Below are 21,652 nucleotides of genomic sequence, written 5' to 3'. Positions count from 1 at the left end.
GTGACGGGTCACACTCCTGCTCTGGAAAGTTTCAGCTGAATCAGGGGCACCCTTCCCAATGGAGCACAGCTCACAATGTCAATCTTCCGTTCAGAAGCGCTGACACCACAAGTGTCCGCATCACCAGGAAGATCATTTTGCATCTATCTATTTATATTCTTTTAATATGGGGAAGTTTGATAGCTTTTATTCCAAGGCATAGAAAAGGGAGTTAAGAAAATATACAATTTTTTTTCAAGTGAGAATGTCAACAGTGACCACTGAAAGGATAACCAACGTTCATGTCTGAAAGACTGACCTTTGCAGAGTTTTGTTGGGGGGCAGATAAAACATTAAGGGAAGTGAACACACGTTACAAACAAGGACATCCAGTGTTCGGGGCTCAGGCCTTACGTGTCAACTTCACAGAGCATTCCTGCTCTCAGGAGGGAACCCACATGTTCCCATGTGTATCAGGTGCTTTGACATAAGGGATGTTCCAAATCCATGGTCGATCTGGGGGAAAAAAGATTACATGAGTATAACACTTATCTGAATGATTACAGAAAATCCCCTCGCCTGATAGGATCAAGTCACTCACGGGCTGGAGTCGACATATCACGAGAGCCCTTTTCTGAACTGAGCCCTTTTGGGTAGGAGCTTGCAGTAAAGATTCATGTTAAGACACGGGACCGTGAACCCCGGCGTAAATGCTGGCTTGCCACTAAGGTTCACAAGTCCCTTCGCCTCTGGACCCCAGTTTCCTCATCTGCACCTAAGACGTGGAGCTGGCAGGAGGTTAAAGGAGATGCTGCTGCTGTTGAGTCGCTCAGTCGTGTCCTGCTCTTTTGCAGCCCCAGGGACTGCAGCCCACCAGGCGCCTCTGTCCATGGGATTTCCCAGGCAAGAATCCTGGACTGGGTTGCCATTTCCTTCTCCAGGGGATCTTCCCAAGAGAGGAAACAAACCCACGTTCCTGCATTGCAGGCGATTCTTTACCACTGAGCCACCAGGGAAGCCCATTAAATGAGATAAACGGATGAGCTGTGCCAGATGCCTGTTCCATCTGCAGAGAGAACCTAAAAAGGAGGGCAGCTCTCGTTTTCTTCTTTTGGGAGAAACCAGCAGTGACCACAGGGACAGTAAGGCCACTTCTTTGCTCTCAGCTGGTCACGGTCACACAGAACCACGGGGCCCAGAGTCATATCCCTGAGACGGTTTTCTTCTGTAACTTAAGGCCAGTGATCGGTGAGCCATGAAGACCTCTGTGTAATGACTGTAGATCCACATCAAGGAAAGCAACAGGCCCTGGAATGGTATGGATACTACAGAAAGAAGACCCAGGTCCAAATGCTGCCTTCGTCTTTGTCTGCGGCCTGGGGAAGGCTTGTGGATCTTGTCTCGGGTTCCCTGTCTGTGAGATGGGAGCTAATTACACTTGCAACCTCCCAGGATTACTGTGAAGGATGAAAGCGAGACTGACTGGGGAGCTCGTTCCCAGCATATTGCAGGCACTCAATAAATGTGAACTTTTCTTCCAAAAGAGCCAAAATAATGTGAAAGTGTAAGTTGCTCAGTCATGTCTGACTCTTTGAGACCCCATGCACTATAGCCCACCAGGCTCCTCTGTCCATGGAATCTCCAGGCAAGAATACTGGAGCAGGTTGCCTTGGGTAGGGTGTAAATACATTGCAAGGATTAAAAATACCCCCCCCACCCCCCGCCCCGCACTACTGTTCTGAGAAACACTACTGTTCTGAGTGACGGAACAAGTCTGAAGGGCAGAGTGCTCACTCGGCAGGTCGGCTGGGATGGAACCAGCCAGCCACCCCGGCGGAAGGCGGGCCTCTTCCTGAGCAGAGGCAGATGGCAGCCAGGAGGCTGGCCCGCCTAACAATGGTATCGGCCGCTCACGCCGCCCGGCCTCGCTGTTTGTGTTGAATAATCATAGAGTGACCATGTACACAGCAGCTCCCACCAGCAGGAGCAGCCACAGAACGCCCAAGGTGGAAACACGGTATCAGAACCCTGCTCTCTAGCCTTCGGCCTCCGGATGGCTCGAAAGCAGGAAACCACACTTTCTGTGAGTCTGCCCGGGAGGCAGGGGGCTGGCGACCTGACTTTGGCTCCTCACTGGCCGCTCTCTTGCCCAAGAAACACCATCTTCTGCGTCTGCGCGTCCCTGCACTTCTCTCTCCTCTTTCCCTGCAAACTGCTCTGGGGGGTAACGGCAGCTGTACTTCATCCCCGGGCAGGACACACTCTGACCCTTGCTGTTTGAACAGCTAGTCACGAGAGTCTCACTAGTGCAGGACCTGTGATACACAGACATTCCTTGTAACTTAAAAGACCACCGCTGCATCTACAGCGCACCCTCCAACCGCCTCGGTCTCAAGTCTGCGAGTCCACTTTCGTGCCGATTTTTTTTTCAGTAAACATGTACTACACGATCAGGAGTTGGTCGAATCTGGGGCTGTGGAATCGGGGACATAGAGCGCTTCTCATGGGACGCGAGCATCTGAGGGTTTTGTATCCAGGGGGGTCCTGGAGCCACCCCCTGCAGACACCAACGGTGACTGTATTCCTTTCCTTCAAAATGAGCCAGTGATGTCCAAGAGAGGACCTGGAAACCGCCCGCCTGGCAAATGCCATGCTCTGTTCTATAAACAACCAAATGTCTGTATTTCTTGGGCAGATCCTTTTCCATGCTGGCTGGAAGGCCCTCCACAAAAATATGCCAACAGGGAGGCGGTGGGGGGTTGTGAAGTCAGCGTTGCCACTCACTGGCTGGGACGAAGGGCTGTTTCAGGCGAGCCTCCTCGGCTGCCCCGTGAGAGCGCGTGCCTCGTGACAGTCGTGTGTGTGCATGAAATGCGTGTTAGTGCCGGTTAGGTGCTGAGCTCTGCCAGACGAGCTTCCCAGTTGGCCAAGTGGGAACCGATCTGCCAATAAAGGAGATCTGGGTTCAATCCCAGGGTCAGGAAGACCCCCTGGAGAAGGGAATGGCAACCCACCCCAGTGTTCTTGCCTGGGAAGTCCCATGGACAGAGGAGCCTGGTGGGCTACAGTCCATGGGGTCGCAAGAGAGTCTGACACGGCTGAGCGACTAACCACCACCACCCTGCCAGACAAAGCCGAGGGCCTCTCCAGTTAACAGTCCAGAGGGGAGGGAGACTGGGGAACGCCCTGCCGCTGGGAAGCCGACCCTCACTGTGTCTGCACCGCGCTTCCCTGTCCGGGTGACTGGGAACTGCTGGCATGTATTTCTGGGACCCACCGCTGGAGAGCTCGTCTCAGGTCAGGGCCGGGCCTGGCAATGCGCCCCTTTGTCAAGACAGGGCCCAAGGCCCACAGCTCAGCACACACTCAGCCCAGGAGGCTCAGCCTAAGGCCACCATCACACTGGGTCTTCCCCACCACCAGCACGTTTATCCAGGAGCGCTGGGAGGCTGGGGGGCAGGAAGGAGGGAACAGAACGGAAAAACAAGAGAGGAAAAGAGACAAAGGCACAGCCCGAAGCCAGAAGGGGAACGAGGGCATCAGGTCACGCCCTGGGGCAGGGACTGTCCTGCACGAGTCACAGGCTGTCAGTTCATCAGGGTGGGGGAGAGAATGACCGTCCACTCCCTGTTATAACTGCATCGGACATTTTAAGTACCAGAAACAGTGGCTAACAGCAACTGGATGCTACTCCTGAGCTGGACACTGGGTTAGATGCTTTCAAGACCTCATCTCAGTCACTTTTCAGCAGTGAGCTGTGCACTCTCATTTTGCAAATGGAGACACTAAGGCCTAGAGAAGGCAAACCACCACCCAAGGTCATGCGATAAGCTGTCAGGCTGGTGCATAAGCACCAGGGTCTAAAGCAGTGTTTTCCATCTGTGAGCTGGAGGTCGGGAGGAGTCGTCACGGACTCCTTGAAATTCTGACAGAACCTCTTGCTAGTGAAAAACAAATATGGTGAATTTACAACAACATACTTAGAGGACTCAGAGAAATACACATGGCTTGGAAGGAAGGGAACAAGAAGGCCTTTGGAAGCTGTCCATGTGACCAGAGAGAGGAAGCCAGCTGTGTGAGGCAGGAGGGGCTTTGTCAGATGAGCCCAGATAACCTGAGAAAGGAGCCATCAGAAGGGCAGACTTGGCTCACTACGAAAGCCAGGAATGAGTGAGGGTGGGAGGCGGCTAGACCCCAACCAGCCTCAATCAGGGAAGGAAGGGACCCGCCAGGCAAGGCCAACCCCATTAGGGAATCCGAGGTTTTGCCATATTAATGGGATGATGTCATTAACACTTTCCAATTAAAACTCAAACTTGCCCTGTTCACACTTAGCATTTGCTCAAAAACCGTGGACTATACTTGGCTACCCCAGTAGACGTCTACCCTACAGGGGAAAATAAGGCAGGATCTGCCCTGTCCTGATTGTATTACATCTCCCCCTGCCTGAGCCTGGTAAAGCGTGAACTCGCCTCAAAGCCAGACTTCCCGGGGCTGAGAGAAGCGCTCTGGAGTGGAGGGGCCACATCAGAGCAGGTGCGGAGGTGGGGCCGCCCACCCCGGCCAGCCTCCCTCCAGAGCACTGGGAACCCACGCCAAGACGCCTCGACTGCCTCTGCGAAATGTACCTGGTCTCTGACCTTAAAGTCCTCGCCTAGCGCAGCAGTTTTCAGAGGGTGACTTGAGGACCTACCTTTCACGGGGGTGGGGGTACACCTGTAAAGTCAAAACGACGGCCATCCTAACATTAAGTCGTCACTGCCGCCTGGGTGTACAGAGGCTGCCCGATGCGGGTGGCAGCGCGGAGCAGCGGTGAGAGCCCAGCCATCGGCCCAGACAGCAGGCGCGCCTACAAAGCGGGGGACAAGGCTGCCTTCCAAACCAACCTGAGCTGGCGAATAGCCACTTCAGATATTTTTAAATATATCAATGGGCTTATCATTATTTTAAAATAAGTCAATAAGTACTTTAAAATTTATTGGCTTAATTTCTTTATGACAAATGTCAACAGCTATAGAAACCCATGTAAAGGAAAGCTGTCTCTGGTCCTTGATTAGTAAGGGCACAGGGGGTTCTGAGACCCAGCAACTTGAGAGCAGTGTCTCCGGGGCTGCAAACCTGTGCTCCCAGAGCAGCCCACCGGCCAGGCTCCAGCCAAGAGCCCACCCACGGGTCTCCCCAAGCGCCATCGTCTCTGCGCTGGCACTCACACCCGAGCGTCTCTGTCCTCCGGGTCTCACCTCTGTCTCCGTACAGTTCTGGAGGCAGGTCGTACGGCACAGGGAAGGAGGCTGTGGGCTCCTGGCTGCTCCCGGAGAAGAATTTCTGTTTCACTTTGAAACTGTCCAGGCCCTGCAGACACACAGAATCTATAATTGCATCTCATTTTCTGCAAGAAGGTCCCAAGATGCAACTATATTTTTATGATGCTCACAACAGAATTCAGAGCTATTTTTGTGACTGTTTTGAGCTTTTTCTGATATCAGTTAGGTCAAATATATTTACGACACTCTGCAAATTACTCTTTCCTAAAAATGAGATGTCCAAGTTTCAGAAAATAAATTATAGCAAAGCTTGCAAAAGTTTAATAACGTATATAAAGATATGTGAAATTTTTGGCTGTTACAGCCCATTTCTACTGATCTCTGTGTGCAGCGGCAGGGAGTATGCAGAAGACACTATCAAATACTTGGAATACTTTCAGGATTGCTACAGTAATGGGCTGCTCACTCTGGTGAAGTATGAAAGTTGCTTTCATGTGTAATGAGAGTGTCCAAGAAAACGGGATAGGAATGTAACAGTGAGAACTCAACAAGACCCACCAAATGAAGGCTGAGTCTAAGAACTCCAGAAGAGGCTCGTACTAACTTCGGACTCTCATCGGGATGCAAGGCCAGGTGCCAAACCCGGCCGGTGTTCACACCGCTCCTGCCTCCTCACACGGGGCCTGCCCACCACGTGAGCGCCCTGGAGGTAAGCTGGGCGCTCCCCACACCACTGACCATCCCCCGGCCCCTTCCTGGATGACCCCCATTTCTGCCTCATTCCTCTGGCCACCCGTTCACACTCATATCACTCCTTCTCATCCTAGACGCCCAGATCAAATGGGGCTCTGTCTCCAGAACCCATACAAAGTGCTAGCCCTACAGTTCCTATCTTGGTGAGCACAACTTAGACTTGGGTAGAAGAGGCTGCTCCTTCCGGGGCACAGGGGAGGCACGGCGAGCAGCAGCGCTGTGTGGACCTGGCCTTTGGGCAGCCCGGGCTGTGTCTGTGTGGTGCTAAGGGTGCGTGAGAGGCTCAGGCTGTGCTCATTCACCCCACTCACGACTCCTTGGGTGTCTCTTCTGTGCCGGCCTGTACTCAATGTACAGGAGTCGCCACAACTGCCACAATCCCTGTTCTCTCGGGATGTACAGTCTCGTGGGGAGACGTCACACACGCACATTTATGGAAGTAAAGTAACCAATTACAGTTTGTGACGGGGCTGTGAGCAACAGCAGACGAGCCCTAGAAAACAGGAGGCCTGTTTTAGACTTCTCGGGGACGGGTGCTCAGCAGAAGCCCCCCTAAGGTGACATTTCAATCACACTTTGAAAGGTGACTTGTATTTGGTCAGGTGAGGGTGGGTCCAGGCGGGGGGCACAGGGTCCCTAGTGGCCCAGAGACGCCGAGAACTTGTATGCGAGAGGAACTAAGCAAGGTGGCCACGGGGGATACCGGGCCATGCATTCACTAGGCCTCAGCTTCCTCACTTGTAAAATGGGAACTCAGTCACGTCTGACTCTGCCACATTCCTCGGTCCATGGGATTTCCCAGGCAAGACTACTGAAGTGTGTTTTCATGTTCTCCTCCAGGGGATCTTCCCCACCAGGGATTGAAACTGCATCTCCTGCACTGACAGGCGGATTCTTTACCACTTGCAACTCCTGGGACGCCCCAATCTTCCGGATCTTATTGCATTGATACATCTCACTTCAGCACCCAGCACAAGCCTCGATGCACAGGTGGTGGTCAGGAAATGCTGAGTTGCAAAAATGGGGTTAAAGGACCTTCCCCGCTCACTTTCTGGGCATCTGCATGGAAGCAAATGCAGCAGCGTGCATGGAAGCACTGTGGGCAGGGGGGGGACGCCTGCCCCAGACGCGGGTGAGTAAAGCTGCGAAAGGGAACACGTGAGGCAGGCAGAGTCTGCGCAGAAAAGGAAGAAAGGACCTCGTAATGGTGGTCACTTAAGAAAAGGCTCCACAGGAAATATTTTTGCTGGACCTTGAAAAGTTGATATAATTCTGATGAACGGAGAGCTGGCAGGGAGCAGCATCGGGGGAGGCCAGCCTGAGGGCAGGCCCTGCAGGGGGACGGTGAGGGAGGCGAGGCGGGGGAGCGCTGGAGAGGGAACGTGGCGGCAGGCTGCAAGGGGGCGGTCAAGGGGAGCAGCGTGGACACCTGCGGCCTCTCCCTGCTGAATCGGGCCGGCTCCTGGCCACGGTGATGGGCACGCGGCCTGAGCCAGGGATGTGGGGAAGAGACCACCCTTCTCTGGGGAGCTTGTCTCGCTACAGGAGCCACAGACTGAAACTGCCCACCCTGTTCGGGAACGATGGCCATGCCTCGCACGAGTCACCTTATTACAAGGGGTCCCGGCAAGGAATGCAGAACTGACAAGCTACCCGAACTGGAAGTGTTTGGGAAAGGCCAAAAGGGGAGAGGAGACTCCAGCCCAAGTGCCTAGCAACCTCCCAGAATCCTCTGTGCTGGAATCCATCTCCGACTGGCCAGACGCAACCTAACCCAGTCCCCACGAAGGCCGGGACGGCGAGCCATGTGGCAGAGCGGTCCCCTGGGCTCCCCCTCCCGCCTGCTCTGCACCTGGGTGCCCCTTCCCAATAAGGTCTCTTGCTTGGTCAGCACGTGTCTCCTCAGACAGTTCATTTCTGAGTGTTAGACAAGAGCCCGCCCTCCGGGCCATGGAAGGTAACAACTTGCAACAGTTCGGCAAGGTTCATGTGAGCCCCAAGCTGCAGACCGAGCTCCACGTCCTTCAAAGGAACCGGGCCTTAGAAGGAAGGCACCCCAGTGACACCGCGCAGACCTCTGGATTCAGCCCCGCCTGAAGCAAGTTTCATCTGGTTATCCTTCACTTACAGCCCGGGGCGTCGCAGGACCCTGGTGAGAGAGCGGCCTTTACTGTGATGTGCAGTGAGGAGCTGCAAGAGGTTTTCTGAGCAAGGAAGTTCCACCGTGAAGGCGGACACGGCAGCCCACTCCAGCACCTCTGCCTGGGAAATCCCACGGACAGAGGGGCCGGCGGGCTACAGTCCATGGGATCACAGAGAGTCAGACACGACTGAGCAACTGAACAAGACAGGACGAGCCACATTCTGGAAACCCTGGCCCTTAACATCTTAAAAAAAAAAAAGAGGCCAGAGGTTGGGAAGTGATGCCTATTCAATGACTGTCAAAAACTTTATGGAGTTTCAGACAAAAAACGACTTTCCTCTTCTTTAGCTCCTGGCTTACTGCATTGCTTCTCAAATGCGCATGGTGAGGGATGATGAATCTTTATGGCTCAGACCCAGATCGCAAGCCCCCCTGTGCCATTCTGTGGCAGCCGATTCACACGCCAGGAGCACTGAGCTGTCCATGCCTGACAGGAAGAAATGCACTTTTCCCTAGACTGCCATTTCTGACCCCAATTCTAGGGCATCATATTTTTATAGAGTGCCACTTTCCCCTTCAATCTGGGTGTCGAATAACTCGAGGCTGTCTAATCGTCAACATTTATATGTCACAGTGGTACCAGCTGGCATTTTACAAAACAGAGGACGGCACCGTCCCAGGCATGGGTCACTTTGAAGACAGCTGTTATGACAATACAGTGATCAAACACCAGGTGAGAGGGTGGCCGTGGACACGCCTGAGGAGCTACTGGCTCCCCCGTCGGTTCCGGGAGGGAAAGAGCTGGTCCCCACTGTGACAGATTAGGCTGAGCAGCTTAGCTCAATCACAGACAACAAGAAGCGGGCTCACATTTCAGTCTGAGATGCAATTTATGTCTCCAGTTGCATCTAACCGAGTAGCATCCTCAAGCAGTAAAACCCTAGGCAAGGTATCAAATGTTCTTGGGTGAACACTAGCGGCAGATGAACCTTCTGGAAGGAGCACCTTTCATCACAGACGTGCTGATTGGCAAGGAAGCGAGTCACAGGAAGGTGGCTCTCTTGCTTTTCCTGAAGCATAAGGAGAAGGAAGCCCAGAGAAGTGAGCGGGCTGAGTCTCACCACTCGTGCGGGGCTGCACGCCCCCGTCACTCTGGCTCCTACAGACCTCGAGTCCCTGAGCCTTCAGACCCTGTGCTCGGGGAGGGCTCCTTCTTGGTCCCTGGACTCTCTCCAATTCTGTGCTGTCTCTCTGAGCCACTTCTAACTGAGCACAAGCAGGCCCGGGGGGTCACAGCCAGGAGACGGCCATCACTGCTACACTGGTGGCTGACAGGCACTGGTGCGTGGTGGGGCCCGGGGGTGGGGGCAGAAGGCAGGGGCGAGGCGCTGGGAGGCACGCTGCTCCCATCCACCGTGCTGCCCCTGAGGACACGGAGAGCTGTCTCCTGGGCCTCAGAAGCCTTCAAGGGAGAGAGACACAGATCCTAACGGGCGGCAGAAACCGCTTCAGGAGGAGGCGGGAGCTGAGCGGGGGTGGATGGGACGGGTCCCGGGCAGCAGAGACCAGGACCAGCAGGGGCAGCAGAGGCTGTGCCCAGCAGACGGGACAGGACGTGGGGACTGGACGTGGACCGCTGAGCGGCAGGGCCAGGACGTGGTCCTGTCAGTTGAGCAGAAGAACACGAGGTGTAAAGAAACGTCACCTGAAACCTGGTGCTCAGCCGTGGCCTCCCGGGAACTCGGAGCGCCTGAGCCGTGTGCCGGGCCCCCGGCAGGTTGGCAGAGCTGGTGTAGGGAGAGCGAAGGGATGGTTAAGGTGGGGGCGCTTGTAAATTTTATTAGTTCTTCCGGCCAGAGCCACGCTTGGCAACAAAAATGAAAAATGTTTAACCAGACAGAGAAAAGAGAAAGCAAAGCCATGAAGACTGAAAGCTGGCAGGTATCTGTTTGCAGCACCTTTGCCTCTGATCACAGGAAAGAGAACCCGCCCTCTCAGGAGCACGTGAGCCTGGGGCTGAGCAAGGGGCTGGGCCGGCCCTCAGCCTGGGACAAGGGCAGGGACGCTCGGGACATTGGGCCACCGTTCTGAGATGGTCTGTGCGTTATTCCCAGAAGTGGGAGGGGTTCTGGACAGAGCACTGGGCAGCCTCGTCAGCGCCTACGTCCGTGCTCAGCACACACCGAAGTGCACAGGTGCACAGAGGGAAGACTGTGTCTCCCTGAAGCACTCACAGACGCCTGAAAGCTAGAAGACAGCTGCTGCTCTTCCAAATCACGAGGTGATCTTTCCTATATTGAGATTTCTCTCAACCCAGATGACTCCGTCTAGCCTAAAAGTTAAATACACCTCAATTAAAGGTGTGGAGTCCTGCCCCAAGGCCACAGGTGCAAGGCCTTACACCATGGCCACAAAGGCAGAGACTGGACCAAGGTTGCCCGTGAAGCCGACTGAACTCCTGTGTAACCACGGCCGAAAGCTCCTCTGGTATCGCCAGCAGGCCTCCTGACCCTGCATCAGGCGGGAACGCTCACCCCGGGAGTCACCGCACGGGGACCTAACCAACCCCCTAACGGTGATCTGCCGGCAGGAACTGTCTTTGTCTCGAGGCACAGAAGTTGGCTACTAACCCACAAAAAAGGCCAACTCGCCCTGGCCTGTCAGGAGGCGGCAGCCCGCTCTATCTCTGCTCTTCGCTCCTAATAACCTCACTCCCTTCTGAAACGCTCTGCGTCTGGAAATCCTTTCCCAACCTGCATTCAGACTGCCACGATAAAAGGGACAACTCAAAAAACATAATAAAAGTGGAAGGATGAAGTCAAGACTGTGAAGGAATAAGGTCTTCACTGAACAAACACTGGTTGAGCACCTACTGTGAGCAACAACAGCCAAGGGGAGCACAGTCACATTAATCCCCAAAGGTCTTGAAAGTGTTCCCGATCAAAGAGAAAACTGCTGACTCCACGCTCTATGGCGAGTTAGGTTAACCTCAAAACGATGTGTTTACTGAGTCGCGCATTTAAAGGCAGCAGAATGGACTTCCCTGTGGTCCAGCTGTTAGAGACTCCACACTCCCAGCGCAGAGGCCCTGGTTCGATCCCTGGTCAGGGGACGAAGTCCCATACGCCATGACTAAAGGTCCTGCGTACTGCAGTTAAGGCCTGGTACAGCCAGAGGGGAAAAAACCAGAAAAAATGGGAACACATCAGTATTTGGCTACCTGGAACTTGTCGGCTTTCAGATCAATCCCAGAACTTTCAAATGGCACCATCATCATGACTGGGGAGCGCCGGCTCTCCACCTGCGGCAGTCCGTAGGCCACGCAGCATCTGCTCACACGCTTCCGGAAAGACCGGCCCCTAAGACGGCCACAGAGAGGAGAGCCGCCGGCTTCCCGCAGGTGGCACCTGCCGAACTTGAGGCTGCCCCCACACTGAGCACAAAACCTGACCACGTGCAATGCTGGCCTCAAGTCCGCATTCAGGAATGCAGACGTCAGGATGGTCCCCTGATGAAGGACAGAAGTGCCGATTCCGACTGCTTCTGACTCAGAAGAGTGGGTGTTTCACACGTGGAGTTCTGCTTGAGGGCCACAAAGGAGGGCTGATCTCCAGAAACTGGGTCTGGACGATGTCCGGTCAGCAGAGTGACTCGGGAACTGGGTGTTAGGCAAGTCTCTGGCAAACACGTAGCGAAATGTATTAAAAGGCTTATCCTGACAGCACTGAAGGGAGAAACCCAAAGACAGGAATCACACCGGGCCGCAGACTGCGCCACTCCCAGCAGGCATTCAAGACAACGGCCAACACAGAAAGTTTCAGACACTGAAGGGAGACACAGGGACTGTTACTGTGAGTGAGGCAGCAGACCCCATGGCAGTGACCATGAGGCTGTGTGCACACACGTCAGCTTCAACAGACAGCTACCGGTGAGCTGCCCCACGCTGCAAACTGCTCCTGACAAGTCCTCGAGCATCTGCTATGACCAACCTCAACAGCCTATTAAAAAGCAGAGACATCACTTTGCTGACAAAGGTCCGTCTAGTCGAAGCTATGTTTATCCAGTGGTAATGCATGGATGTGAGAGCTGGACCATAAGGAAGGCTGAGTGCCGAAGAATTGATGCTTTTGAACTGTGGTGTTGGAGAAGACTCTTGAGAGTCCCTTGGACTGCAAGGAGAACCAACCAGTCCATCCTAAAGGGAATCAGTCCTGAATATTCACTGGAAGGACTGATGCTGAAGCTGAGGCTCCAATACTTTGGCCGCCTGGTGAGAAGAGTCGACTTATCGGAAAAGACCCTGATGCTGGGAAAGACTGAAGGCAGGAGGAGAAGGGGCGACAGAGGATGAGATGGTTGGATGGCATCACCTACTTGATGGATGTAAGCCTGAGCAAGCTCTGGGAGACAGTGAAGGATGGGGGAGCCTGGTGTGCTGCAGTCCATGGGGTCGCAAAGAGTTGGACACGACTGAGCACCACCCCTACCCAGTACCCCTTTGATTAAATCCACGTCGCCCACACAGTCCCTGCTCTGCCTAACTGTCCTCCTTACACAAAGGGGTGAGGGTGCCCCAGGAGCCTCACGGGAGCGACTCCAGTGGAAAGACTGCAGGGAGAGGCCCCCGTGCACCAGGCCCTCCTGTGAGAGCAGCTCCCAGCCCAGCTGAGGGGACGCCTGAGTCAACAATGACCACACAGGGCACACAGGACAAGCCCGGGTCCAAAGGCCGTGGGTGCAGAGGAGCAGCACCTGTGGTGCAGACGAGAGAGGGGGGTGGGGGGAGGCGGGGAGCCTCAGGGCCGTCCGTAACACAGATTAAGGCTCCCGAGAAGGGTGGCGCGGGATACCAGGGAACCGGTAAACATCGCCCCAGTGTCTCTAGCGTGTCTCCACGAGATTCCTGCTTGCATCAATGGGCTGAGTAAAGACGACCCCCAACTCTGTGTGTGGGCCCCACCCCATCAGTGGGGAGCCCAGAGTGTTAAGAAAGAGACCAAGGCAGGGCTGCCTGGCTGGGACAGCGGCACGGGCCTCCCGAGAATGAAGACCCCGCTTCGTCTGCCTCCTCGGAGGCGGCGGGAGGTGCTTGCAGAGCCGACTGTGTGGGAGACCACCCCAGGCGCCGAGTCCAGGGACGAGCCGGGCGCACTGTGAGTGGGAGGGCCTCTCCTCCATGAGCCAAGTCTCGCTCTGGGCTCCTGCACCCTCCGCAAGGTGACCGATGACCTGGCAGAGATCTCCGGGTTGCCCTCAAAGCCAAATCCATAAACATTAATTCTCTGAGGGCCACACAGAGGTCTCCTGCATTCTCAGAAGCTCCGCAGAACAGTACGTGACGCGGACGAGACAGCGGCTGAAGGACAACGTCGCCTGTGCTGCAAAAACCCTTCAGCTGCTTCCTGCTGATCAAACACATCACCTCACTCGTGGGTGAAACTCTCTGGCAGTCAGCTCCTACCTCTTGGGTGGCTTCCTAGCTCACACCAAACTGCCTTCTCTGCAAGCAGGCCCCTACTGGGGGCCGGGCCTGGGAAGGAGAGGCGTGGAGGGCAGACCCAAGCTTGTGCAGTGACTAGAAACGCAGAACGGCCCGCAACGGGGCCAAGAAGCTCCGCGATGGAGCTGCAGCAGGGGCGGCAGCCCACAGCCCGTCGTCGGGGGCCGGCCGGCCCGGCCCTCCACGTCTCCACTGTCCTTCCCATCCCGTGATCCCAGCACAGCCCCCTTCTGTGGGCCTAAGGCAGCTCAAGCTGGTTTCTGAAAAACGCACCTAAAAGACCTTGGAAATGCACTGAGACCTCTGGGCTCTGCTCACTCGGCCCAGAGCCCTCCTCAAGCGTCTCTCAGCCCTCGTCACGCGTCTCACAGACAGCCTATGCCTGGGACATCTCTCAACCCTCCTCACGCATTTCAGCAGCCAGCTTATGCCCGGGATGTCTCTCAGCCCTCCTCATGCGTCTCAGCAGCCAGCTTATGCCTGGGAAGTCTCTCAGCCCTCTTCAGGCATCTCAGCGGCCAGCTTATGCCCGGGGCGTCTCTCACACAAGGCATCTGCTTCACGGCGACGACGTCCTTGCTCAGCTCGACCGTCAGGCCCCTGGGAGGTGAGGTCAGACACTCATGTGCTGTACACACGCCTCGTCTCAGCACTCTGCCCAGTCAGTGATGACTCGCTGAAGGACACAGCGATCTGCCCAGATGGGAAGAAGCCTGATGGCGAGACGGCGGCGGTGTGCGGGCTCCTGAGAGGGTGCAGGAGGCCTGCCCTGAAGCGCGGATCTGCACGTGGAAACACGGCACGGGCCTGCTCACTCGAGAGCTGCCTCCCCAGTAAGCCAGCTCTGCAGCCCCTGCTGGAGGCCTCGATCTTGAACCTGGGGCACAGCGTAGGATGGGGGAGTCCATCTTTTAATATTCTTGCCTGATGGTCTTTATATGTGACTCAACCCTTATTCTACCTAGAATGCCCAACTGTGGTGAGTTCCTTGCTCTGTTGTGTCCTGCTCTTTGCAACCCCATGGACTGTGGCCCACCAGGCCCCTCTGTCCATGGGACTGTCCAGGCAAGAATGCTGGAGCGGGTTGCCATGCCCTCCTCCAGGGGATCTTCCTGGCCCAGGGATCGAACCGGCATCTCTCACTGGCAGGCGGGTTCTTTACCATCTGAGCGAAGAGTCTAGCCTAGAGTCCTTCTGGGGATTCTCAACGATTATGGCCATTCTTTCTCTAACGCACACACAGAAGCTACATCGGAGGTAAAACTCAGTCGCTTAGAGGGGTTGAGAGCCTCTGCAAGTGCAGCGTACTTCTCTCTTGCTTTCGTTTTCGTGATGAGGGATCGCGTCGGAACAGTTAGAAAGGACCGCAAGTCTGCAGATGCTGGCAACAGAAGCCAGTGAGGGATAGGGAATTGACTCCACGACTGAAGCTGTCACTGGAAGGCAACTCCAGCCTGCGCTCAAAGCTCCAGTCACTACGATCACAGCACACGAGTGTTAGTTCCCTCGTGCTGAGGATTTACTACCTCTCGGTGACACAGCTGAGCGACCACAGGAGGGTCGGGCTGACGGGGCAGTGGGGGCTGCTGGATCCGCTGGTGGGGGGGACCTGGGGAAGTCGCCTCCTTGACTGTGACACCATCTGTGATGGGGCTGCCCCAGGACAGCCTGTGAGATGGTTCTGTGAGAACCCCCCCAAGACTGAGAAAAGGCACTCTCGGCCCGCCTCGAGACCATGCCCTCACGTTGCGGGGCCCGGAGGGAAGTCTCAGGACCAGCTCACAGCGCTCCCCTGACTGAGTCTTCTGATCCAGGCCAAGCGGAGTGCCAAGGGCCAGCATCACAGGTGTGCTTACCAGCAACTCAGCTACAGTGAGTGGCAAGAAAAGGGACACCGAGAGAAAGACACGGCTTCCCACGTGGTGCCCTCTTGGGGGCTTCCCAGTGAGTGCGACAGCAAGTCCTCTGTGACCCCGGGACCCCGTCTCTAGCAGACGCTGCGAGCCTCCCTGCCTCCAGGCTGGTGCTCGGGCCAGTTCCTCCACAGCCAGCCTTTCCTGCTCCTCCCTGCTGACCGAGAACCCTCGGGACCCTTCGCTGCCCCCTCCTCAAGACGTCCTGCTCCGGAAGGTGGTCTCCGGCCACCCTGCCCCAGAACAGACCTCGCACTTGGCTCATTCCTCCCTTTGCTGATCCTGTAGTGACTTTCACATTCTGGCTCACAACCTTTATTTAAAGACTGTTATTAACTCTGCCCAAAGCAGGATCTTCCATCACCTACTGGATATACTCCTTGAGAGCAGTGACCACACGGCACTCAGAACAGTGACTGGGGAAACAATTCAAAGCTGTGTGACCTCCTGACCTTGGGCCAGTCATGAGACTGAAGAAGAGAACCTGCGTGCGTGCATGCTGAGTCACTCAGTCGTGTCCGACTCTTTGCGGCCCATGGACTATAAGCCCACCAGGCACCCCTGTCCATGGGAGTCTCCAGGCAAGAATACTGGAGGGGGTTGCCGTGCCCTCCTCTAGGGAATCTTCCCCACCCAGGGATCAGACAGGCATCTCTTACGTCTCCTGTGTTGGCAGGTGGGTTCTTCACCACCAGCACCACCTGGGAAGCCCAAGGATGGGAGCACACACCCCCCTCCCTCCCGCTCACGGCGGTCAGGCGCCCGCCTCCCTCCCGCTCACGGCGGGTCAGGCAGCCGCGTGGACTTACAAACGCTGAGGGCAGAAAGAGGACGCCGAGCTCGTAGGAGCGGATCATCAGCTGGGTGCCGCCCTTCTCCAGCGCGCCCCAGGCGGCCTTGGACAGGTTGGCGCTGTGGGGACAAGAACAGAGCGGGACTCAGCGAGGCGTCTCGGCGTGGGTCAAATGCCCCCAGCGGCGAGAGCAGTGGTCAGCGCCCAGAGCCCCATTCACATCCGTTCAGCTTCCGGCACGGTCCTGCATTTGGGGAAAAGTGAAAGTGAAGTCATTCAGTCATGTCCGACTCTTTGTGACCCCAAGGACTGTAGCGTACCATGCTCCTCCGTCCATGGGATTTTCCGGGAATGTAAATCCTGCTGTGTTCTTCAAGGTTTATCCAACTGCCCGAGACAGCTTCACCCTCATCTGCGTTTTCCCTTGAGGGAGGGCTATTAAAAAAACTATCCTGCCTTAGAAAGATTCCTTCCTCTTCCTATGAAAAACCCTTCCTGTTCACGACCCTGCTGTAGCCCGAACCAGGGTGTCTGCTGTTGTTGTACATAAAACCTGCACTTAAGGAAAAACTAAGTCAAGGATATGGAAATCAAAGCCACAATGAGCAAACCATACCCGGCAATTCGTGGGTGCTGAGTCACTTCAGTCGTGTTCGACTCGGTGTGATCCCGTGGGCTGCAGCCCGCCAGGCTCCTCTGTCCAAGGGATTCTCCAGGCAAGAACACTGGAGTGGGCTGCCACTTCCTCCTCCAGGGGATCTTCCTGACCTGGGGACTGAACCCAGGTCCCTTATGCCTCCTGCATTTGCAGGAGGGTTCTTTACCACTAGCGCCACCCGGGAAGCCCCCGTTACACCTGGGAAGCTCTGTCAATGGCTATGGTCAAAAAGACTACAAATAACAAAGTAATGTTGGTGAGGATGTGAGGAAAAGGGAACCCTGGGGCAGTGTTGGTGGGAATGTAAACTGATGTAGTCACTATGGACACAGTATGGAGGTTCCTCAAAAAACTAGAAACAGAACTGCCGTAAGACCCAGCCATCCCACCCCTGGGTATATACTCTAAGGAAAAAAACAACCAATAATTTGAAAAGATACACGTACCCCATGTTCACAGTAGCATTATTTATAATAGTCAACATACGGAAGCAACCCAAGCGCCCACTGCAGATGAACCGATAAAGATGTGGTGTGTTATGTAAATACAGAATGGAATATTACTCAGTAGTGAAAAAGCGAAATTTCATTGCCATTTGCACCAACGTGGATGGGCACAGAGGGTATTATGCTTATGAAATCAGACACAGAAAAACACTGCACGTTACAGCTGATGTAAGGAATCTAAAGACAGGAAACAACTAAACATGCCGAAGCAGAAACAGCCTGACAGATACAGAGAACAAACCGGAGGTCACGGTGGGAAAGGAGCGGGGAGGGGCAAGACTGCGGAGGGGGTGAAGAGGCGCCGGCTGCTGTGCCCAGAGTAAACAGGCTGCAAGCATATACGCTTGGGCATCGTGAAGAAGCCGCCTGCCAATGCAGGAGACTCCAGGTTGACCCCTTGTCTGAGACGACCCCCTGGAGGAGGAAATGGCAACCCACTCCAGTATTCTTGCCTGGAGGATCCCATGGACAGAGGAGCCTGGTGGAATCTTTCCAGACCTGGGGATGAACTCATGTCTCCTGCATTGGAAGGCAGATTCTTAACCATTGGACTACCAGGGAGGTCCTAGAGACATTATCTTATAAAAAACTATAGATCGAGTATAATCTATAAAAATAGTGAATCACTGTATTATACCTGAAAATAATATGATGACTCAATTGTACTTAAAAAACAAACTATGTGCTTTCCTGCTAATTTTACTTTCAGTCCAAAGAAAACAGCATCGTGTTTTATGTAGATTAAGAGCTATGGACATGGCTGGAATCACGGTGGAAGGAAGGAGGCTGGAGCCTGACCAGAGGGGAGGCGTCAAGGCAAGCAAGTCACCAGGAGTGGAGATGGAAAGGCTCTGAGGCATCTTTGGAGACTCTCCTGCAGCAAGCTGGGCCAGAACCTCTCATCCAAAAGTTGATTACTCGCTGGAAACATTTTTTCAATTAGGTTCACCCAAATTCTATTTCATTTTTAGAATGGAGAGAAAACCTCAGCCTCTCAGACCCTTAAAGCCTGACTTTACTGGGTAACAGAATATTAAAAGAGTCATCCGCTGAGGCATCGACTATTCTCCCGAGCCGTGGGCTGGAACTGCTGCTGTGGGAATCCGAGTCAAGCAGAGACAGGCAGCAGCAAGGTGAACAGGACTGGTTCCGGTCAGGTGCTACAGAGACCAGAGCTGAGGGAGCTCTTAACCGAAGAAAGCCAGAGCGTCAGAACACAGAAGCGTATCCGCAGACCTCCCGCCTCCTGAACGGACCAGGGGACTCCCTTTGATGCGCAGGAGCCAGTCACGAACACCACCATCTGTGATGCGTCATGAAAACGTAAGAAGGAGAGGAAGCGGGAAGCTGGCGATACAGTGATATTATGACTCTAGGAAAAAAAAATTGGCTTCTTAGAAGTCCAAGATGACAGCATGCTTTTATTTCTCTTGCTTGTTAGTAATGTGAAGTGACCTCCCAGGCAGAGACACAGGTTTTAATGGCAAAATCAACCAGAGTGAGGCGGAAGCCTTCTTCCTGTGAATTTTTTCCCAGCTTCCAGATTATCACCGTCTGGTAACTCTCTCCACGTGTCAGCATAGCACCGTAGGTTAAAGGCACTTTCTGGAAGGCTAATTTCCACTTTTCCCTCACTAGTCTCATTTTTCTCAACATCCCAAGATCGGAGGGCTTATTCCAAGATAAACATCAATGGAGACCATGAGGAACCTCTTCAGATGGTCTCTTCCAGTCCTCGTCTGTATTTGGCTTCTAAGAGAATTCTAAGCACCTAGAATCTTAAAGTCTATCCTGAATAATGAGACTAAAAAGTCTCTTCCAGACTTTCTAGGTGATAAAACTTTTATTCCTTGAAATAGCACCCTTAATAATTCTTTACTCTCCGAATACAGTTTGCATCACTGGTACCCCGGACCGCCACAGCCAGGACACGGGGTGTACATGTGCAGACTCTGACCTGCCTGCGTGTGTGTGGACGGTGAGGGTGGGTGCCTGCCAGTGTCTGGCAGAGGCACAGTGGCACCACAAGCCTCCTGACGGCACGCTCTTTGGTTCCTGAAACGCCAGAGCAGCGTTAGCTTCCAGTCGTCTCCGGCCAGGACTCACGTCCCCTGCCTGTCCCGGCTTTCTGCTCCGGCCACTGCGGCCCACGAGCTCGCTCTCCGTGTCTCCTCTGCCTCCCGCCGGCCTGAGCTGCGGCTCCTCCCCAAGGGCTGCGCTTTCTGGGTACTGTCTGTGCTTCATCACCAGAGAGGGCTGGGTTGGAACTGACTTTGCGTTCTTTGGGAGTATCAAACACCTGTACGTTGGAGAACTTTGGAGGGCGGGACTCTGGATGTGCATCAGAAGTAAGCCACTAAGAAAGTCAGGCGGCTGGGCTGAATCACAGATATATAACTACAGATATGAAGGAACCACATATACAGTGGACTGACTGTAAGTCATCACTGAGAAAGTAATAGTGAATAAAACAGGGGCTTCAGGGGGGTGGAGATGCATGTTAGTTCGGGTTCAACCAGAGAACAGGAGCGCTTTGGGGGGTGTGCGTGTGTACTGTATTATATACAACATATACAATTTACAGGGATTTGACATCAGAGCTCCAGGAGTCAGTAAAGCAGTCTGGGTAACGTTGCCTTCTTTGCCCTGATTCCGCAGCCTGATGTCTGCAGGGCGGGCAGGAGCCGGCGAGGATGAACACACAGCGGAGAACAGGCTGGAACCACAACAGCAACGAGCGGAAACCCCACAAACAAGCTAGAGCCACGGCGCCTTTGGGGCTGCCCTGACCAGAAACGTGCGAGAGAAGGGACTCTGCGGAACAGACCTGGCTCAGCCCAGGCGAGCGGGCGCGTCACGCAGCCTCCGTGGGGCGGGAGGATTTCCCCCGGAGCCCCCAGCTAAGCAGACCAACAGTCAGTTACTCAACTGGGCAGTTTATGGAGCCCTGATCACTGCAGATGGTGACTGCAGCCATGAAATTAAAAGACGCTCACTCCTTGGAAGGAAAGTTATGACCAAACTAGACAGCACATTAAAAAGCAGAGACATTACTTTGCCAACAAAGGTCCCTTTAGTCAAGGCTATGGTTTTTCCAGTGGTCATGTATGGATCTGAGAGTTGGACTATAAAGAAAGCTGAGCACTGAAGAATTGATGGTTTTGAACTGAGGTGTTGGAGAAGACACTTGAGGGTCCCTTGGACTGCAAGGAGATCCAACCAGTCCATTCTAAAGGAGATCAGTCCTGGGTGTTCATTGGAAGGACTGGTGTTGAAGCTGAAACTCCAATACTTTGGCCACCTGATATGAAGAGTTGACTCACGGAAAAGACCCTGATGCTGGGAAAGACTGAGGGCAGGAGGAGAAGGGGTTGACAGAGGATGAGATGGCTGGATGGCATCATTGACTCAATGGACATAAGGCTGAGTAAACTCTGGGAGTTGGTGATGGACAGGGAGGCCTGGTGTGCTGCAGTTCATGGGGTCACAGAGAGCTGGACACGATTGAGAGACTGGACTGGACTGATGACCAGGAGCTCGGCTGTGGTCCAGTTTCCGACATGGCCCGCAGAGCATGGCTGTTAAGAGATCTGATCTCAGCCCACAATATGGGAATTCTGCCCCATGGCTTAAAGCTTGAAGGCTACATTTAAACTAATAACATAATGGACAATTCCTAAAATAAAGCTCAGCAAAGCACAGGAAGGCCGTGGAAGGGACATGGAGAAGGCAGGCAGGCCAGTGTTGAGAGCAGGGCCCTGCACCCCAAGCCCAGGAGAGGACACTGCCCTCAGTGACACCAGAGAGCACTCCTCTTCCTCCTGAGCCTCAGCTTCTGCCTTCCAGAAGGCAGGGTTTCAGCCGATGAGCCCAAGCATCCCTTCCTGGACAGCAGTCTACAATGACTAGAGGCGTCCATGCTTACCTCTAACGAGGTCAATCCCTTCACCTACATACTCTGACCACAAAGACAAAATCCACGCTATCCTGCTGGGAAAACAGCCATGCGAGAAAGGAGCAGGGAGCAACAGAGGTGACCTCTGGGCCAACTCTGCCGTGGGCCTCTGAAGGCCGAGAACCTGGTAACGGCAGCGTCGGCAGAGTCCACCACCGCCCACCCTGGCCTGAGCCCTGGCGCGGCTG

At 54.5% G+C, this 21,652-nt stretch overlaps 1 protein-coding gene across 7 annotated transcripts in view; it reads right to left on the bottom strand.

Annotated features, from left to right (window-relative positions):
* Window positions 1-213: 213 nt before the first annotated feature.
* The window catches only part of TDP1 (tyrosyl-DNA phosphodiesterase 1), a 70,909-nt gene continuing 49,470 nt past the window's right edge, over window positions 214-21,652 (bottom strand). For 3 of the 7 annotated variants that reach the window (XM_052646702.1, XM_052646704.1, XM_052646703.1), the window contains 4 exons: window positions 16,962-17,120; window positions 16,362-16,464; window positions 5,220-5,331; window positions 214-495 (listed from right to left, as the gene is read on the bottom strand). In XM_052646702.1, the coding sequence (XP_052502662.1) occupies window positions 422-495; window positions 5,220-5,331; window positions 16,362-16,464; window positions 16,962-17,120 (448 nt within the window). In that variant the 3' untranslated portion in view covers window positions 214-421. The remainder of the gene's footprint in view (window positions 496-5,219; window positions 5,332-16,361; window positions 16,465-16,961; window positions 17,121-21,652) is intronic. The other 4 variants (XM_052646706.1, XM_052646707.1, XM_052646705.1 and 1 more) reach the window with 3 other exon arrangements.

Source organism: Budorcas taxicolor, chromosome 10, assembly GCF_023091745.1.
Source record: "Budorcas taxicolor isolate Tak-1 chromosome 10, Takin1.1, whole genome shotgun sequence".
Lineage (NCBI taxonomy): Eukaryota > Metazoa > Chordata > Mammalia > Artiodactyla > Bovidae > Budorcas > Budorcas taxicolor.
This window is presented reverse-complemented; position numbering and strand designations above follow the sequence as displayed.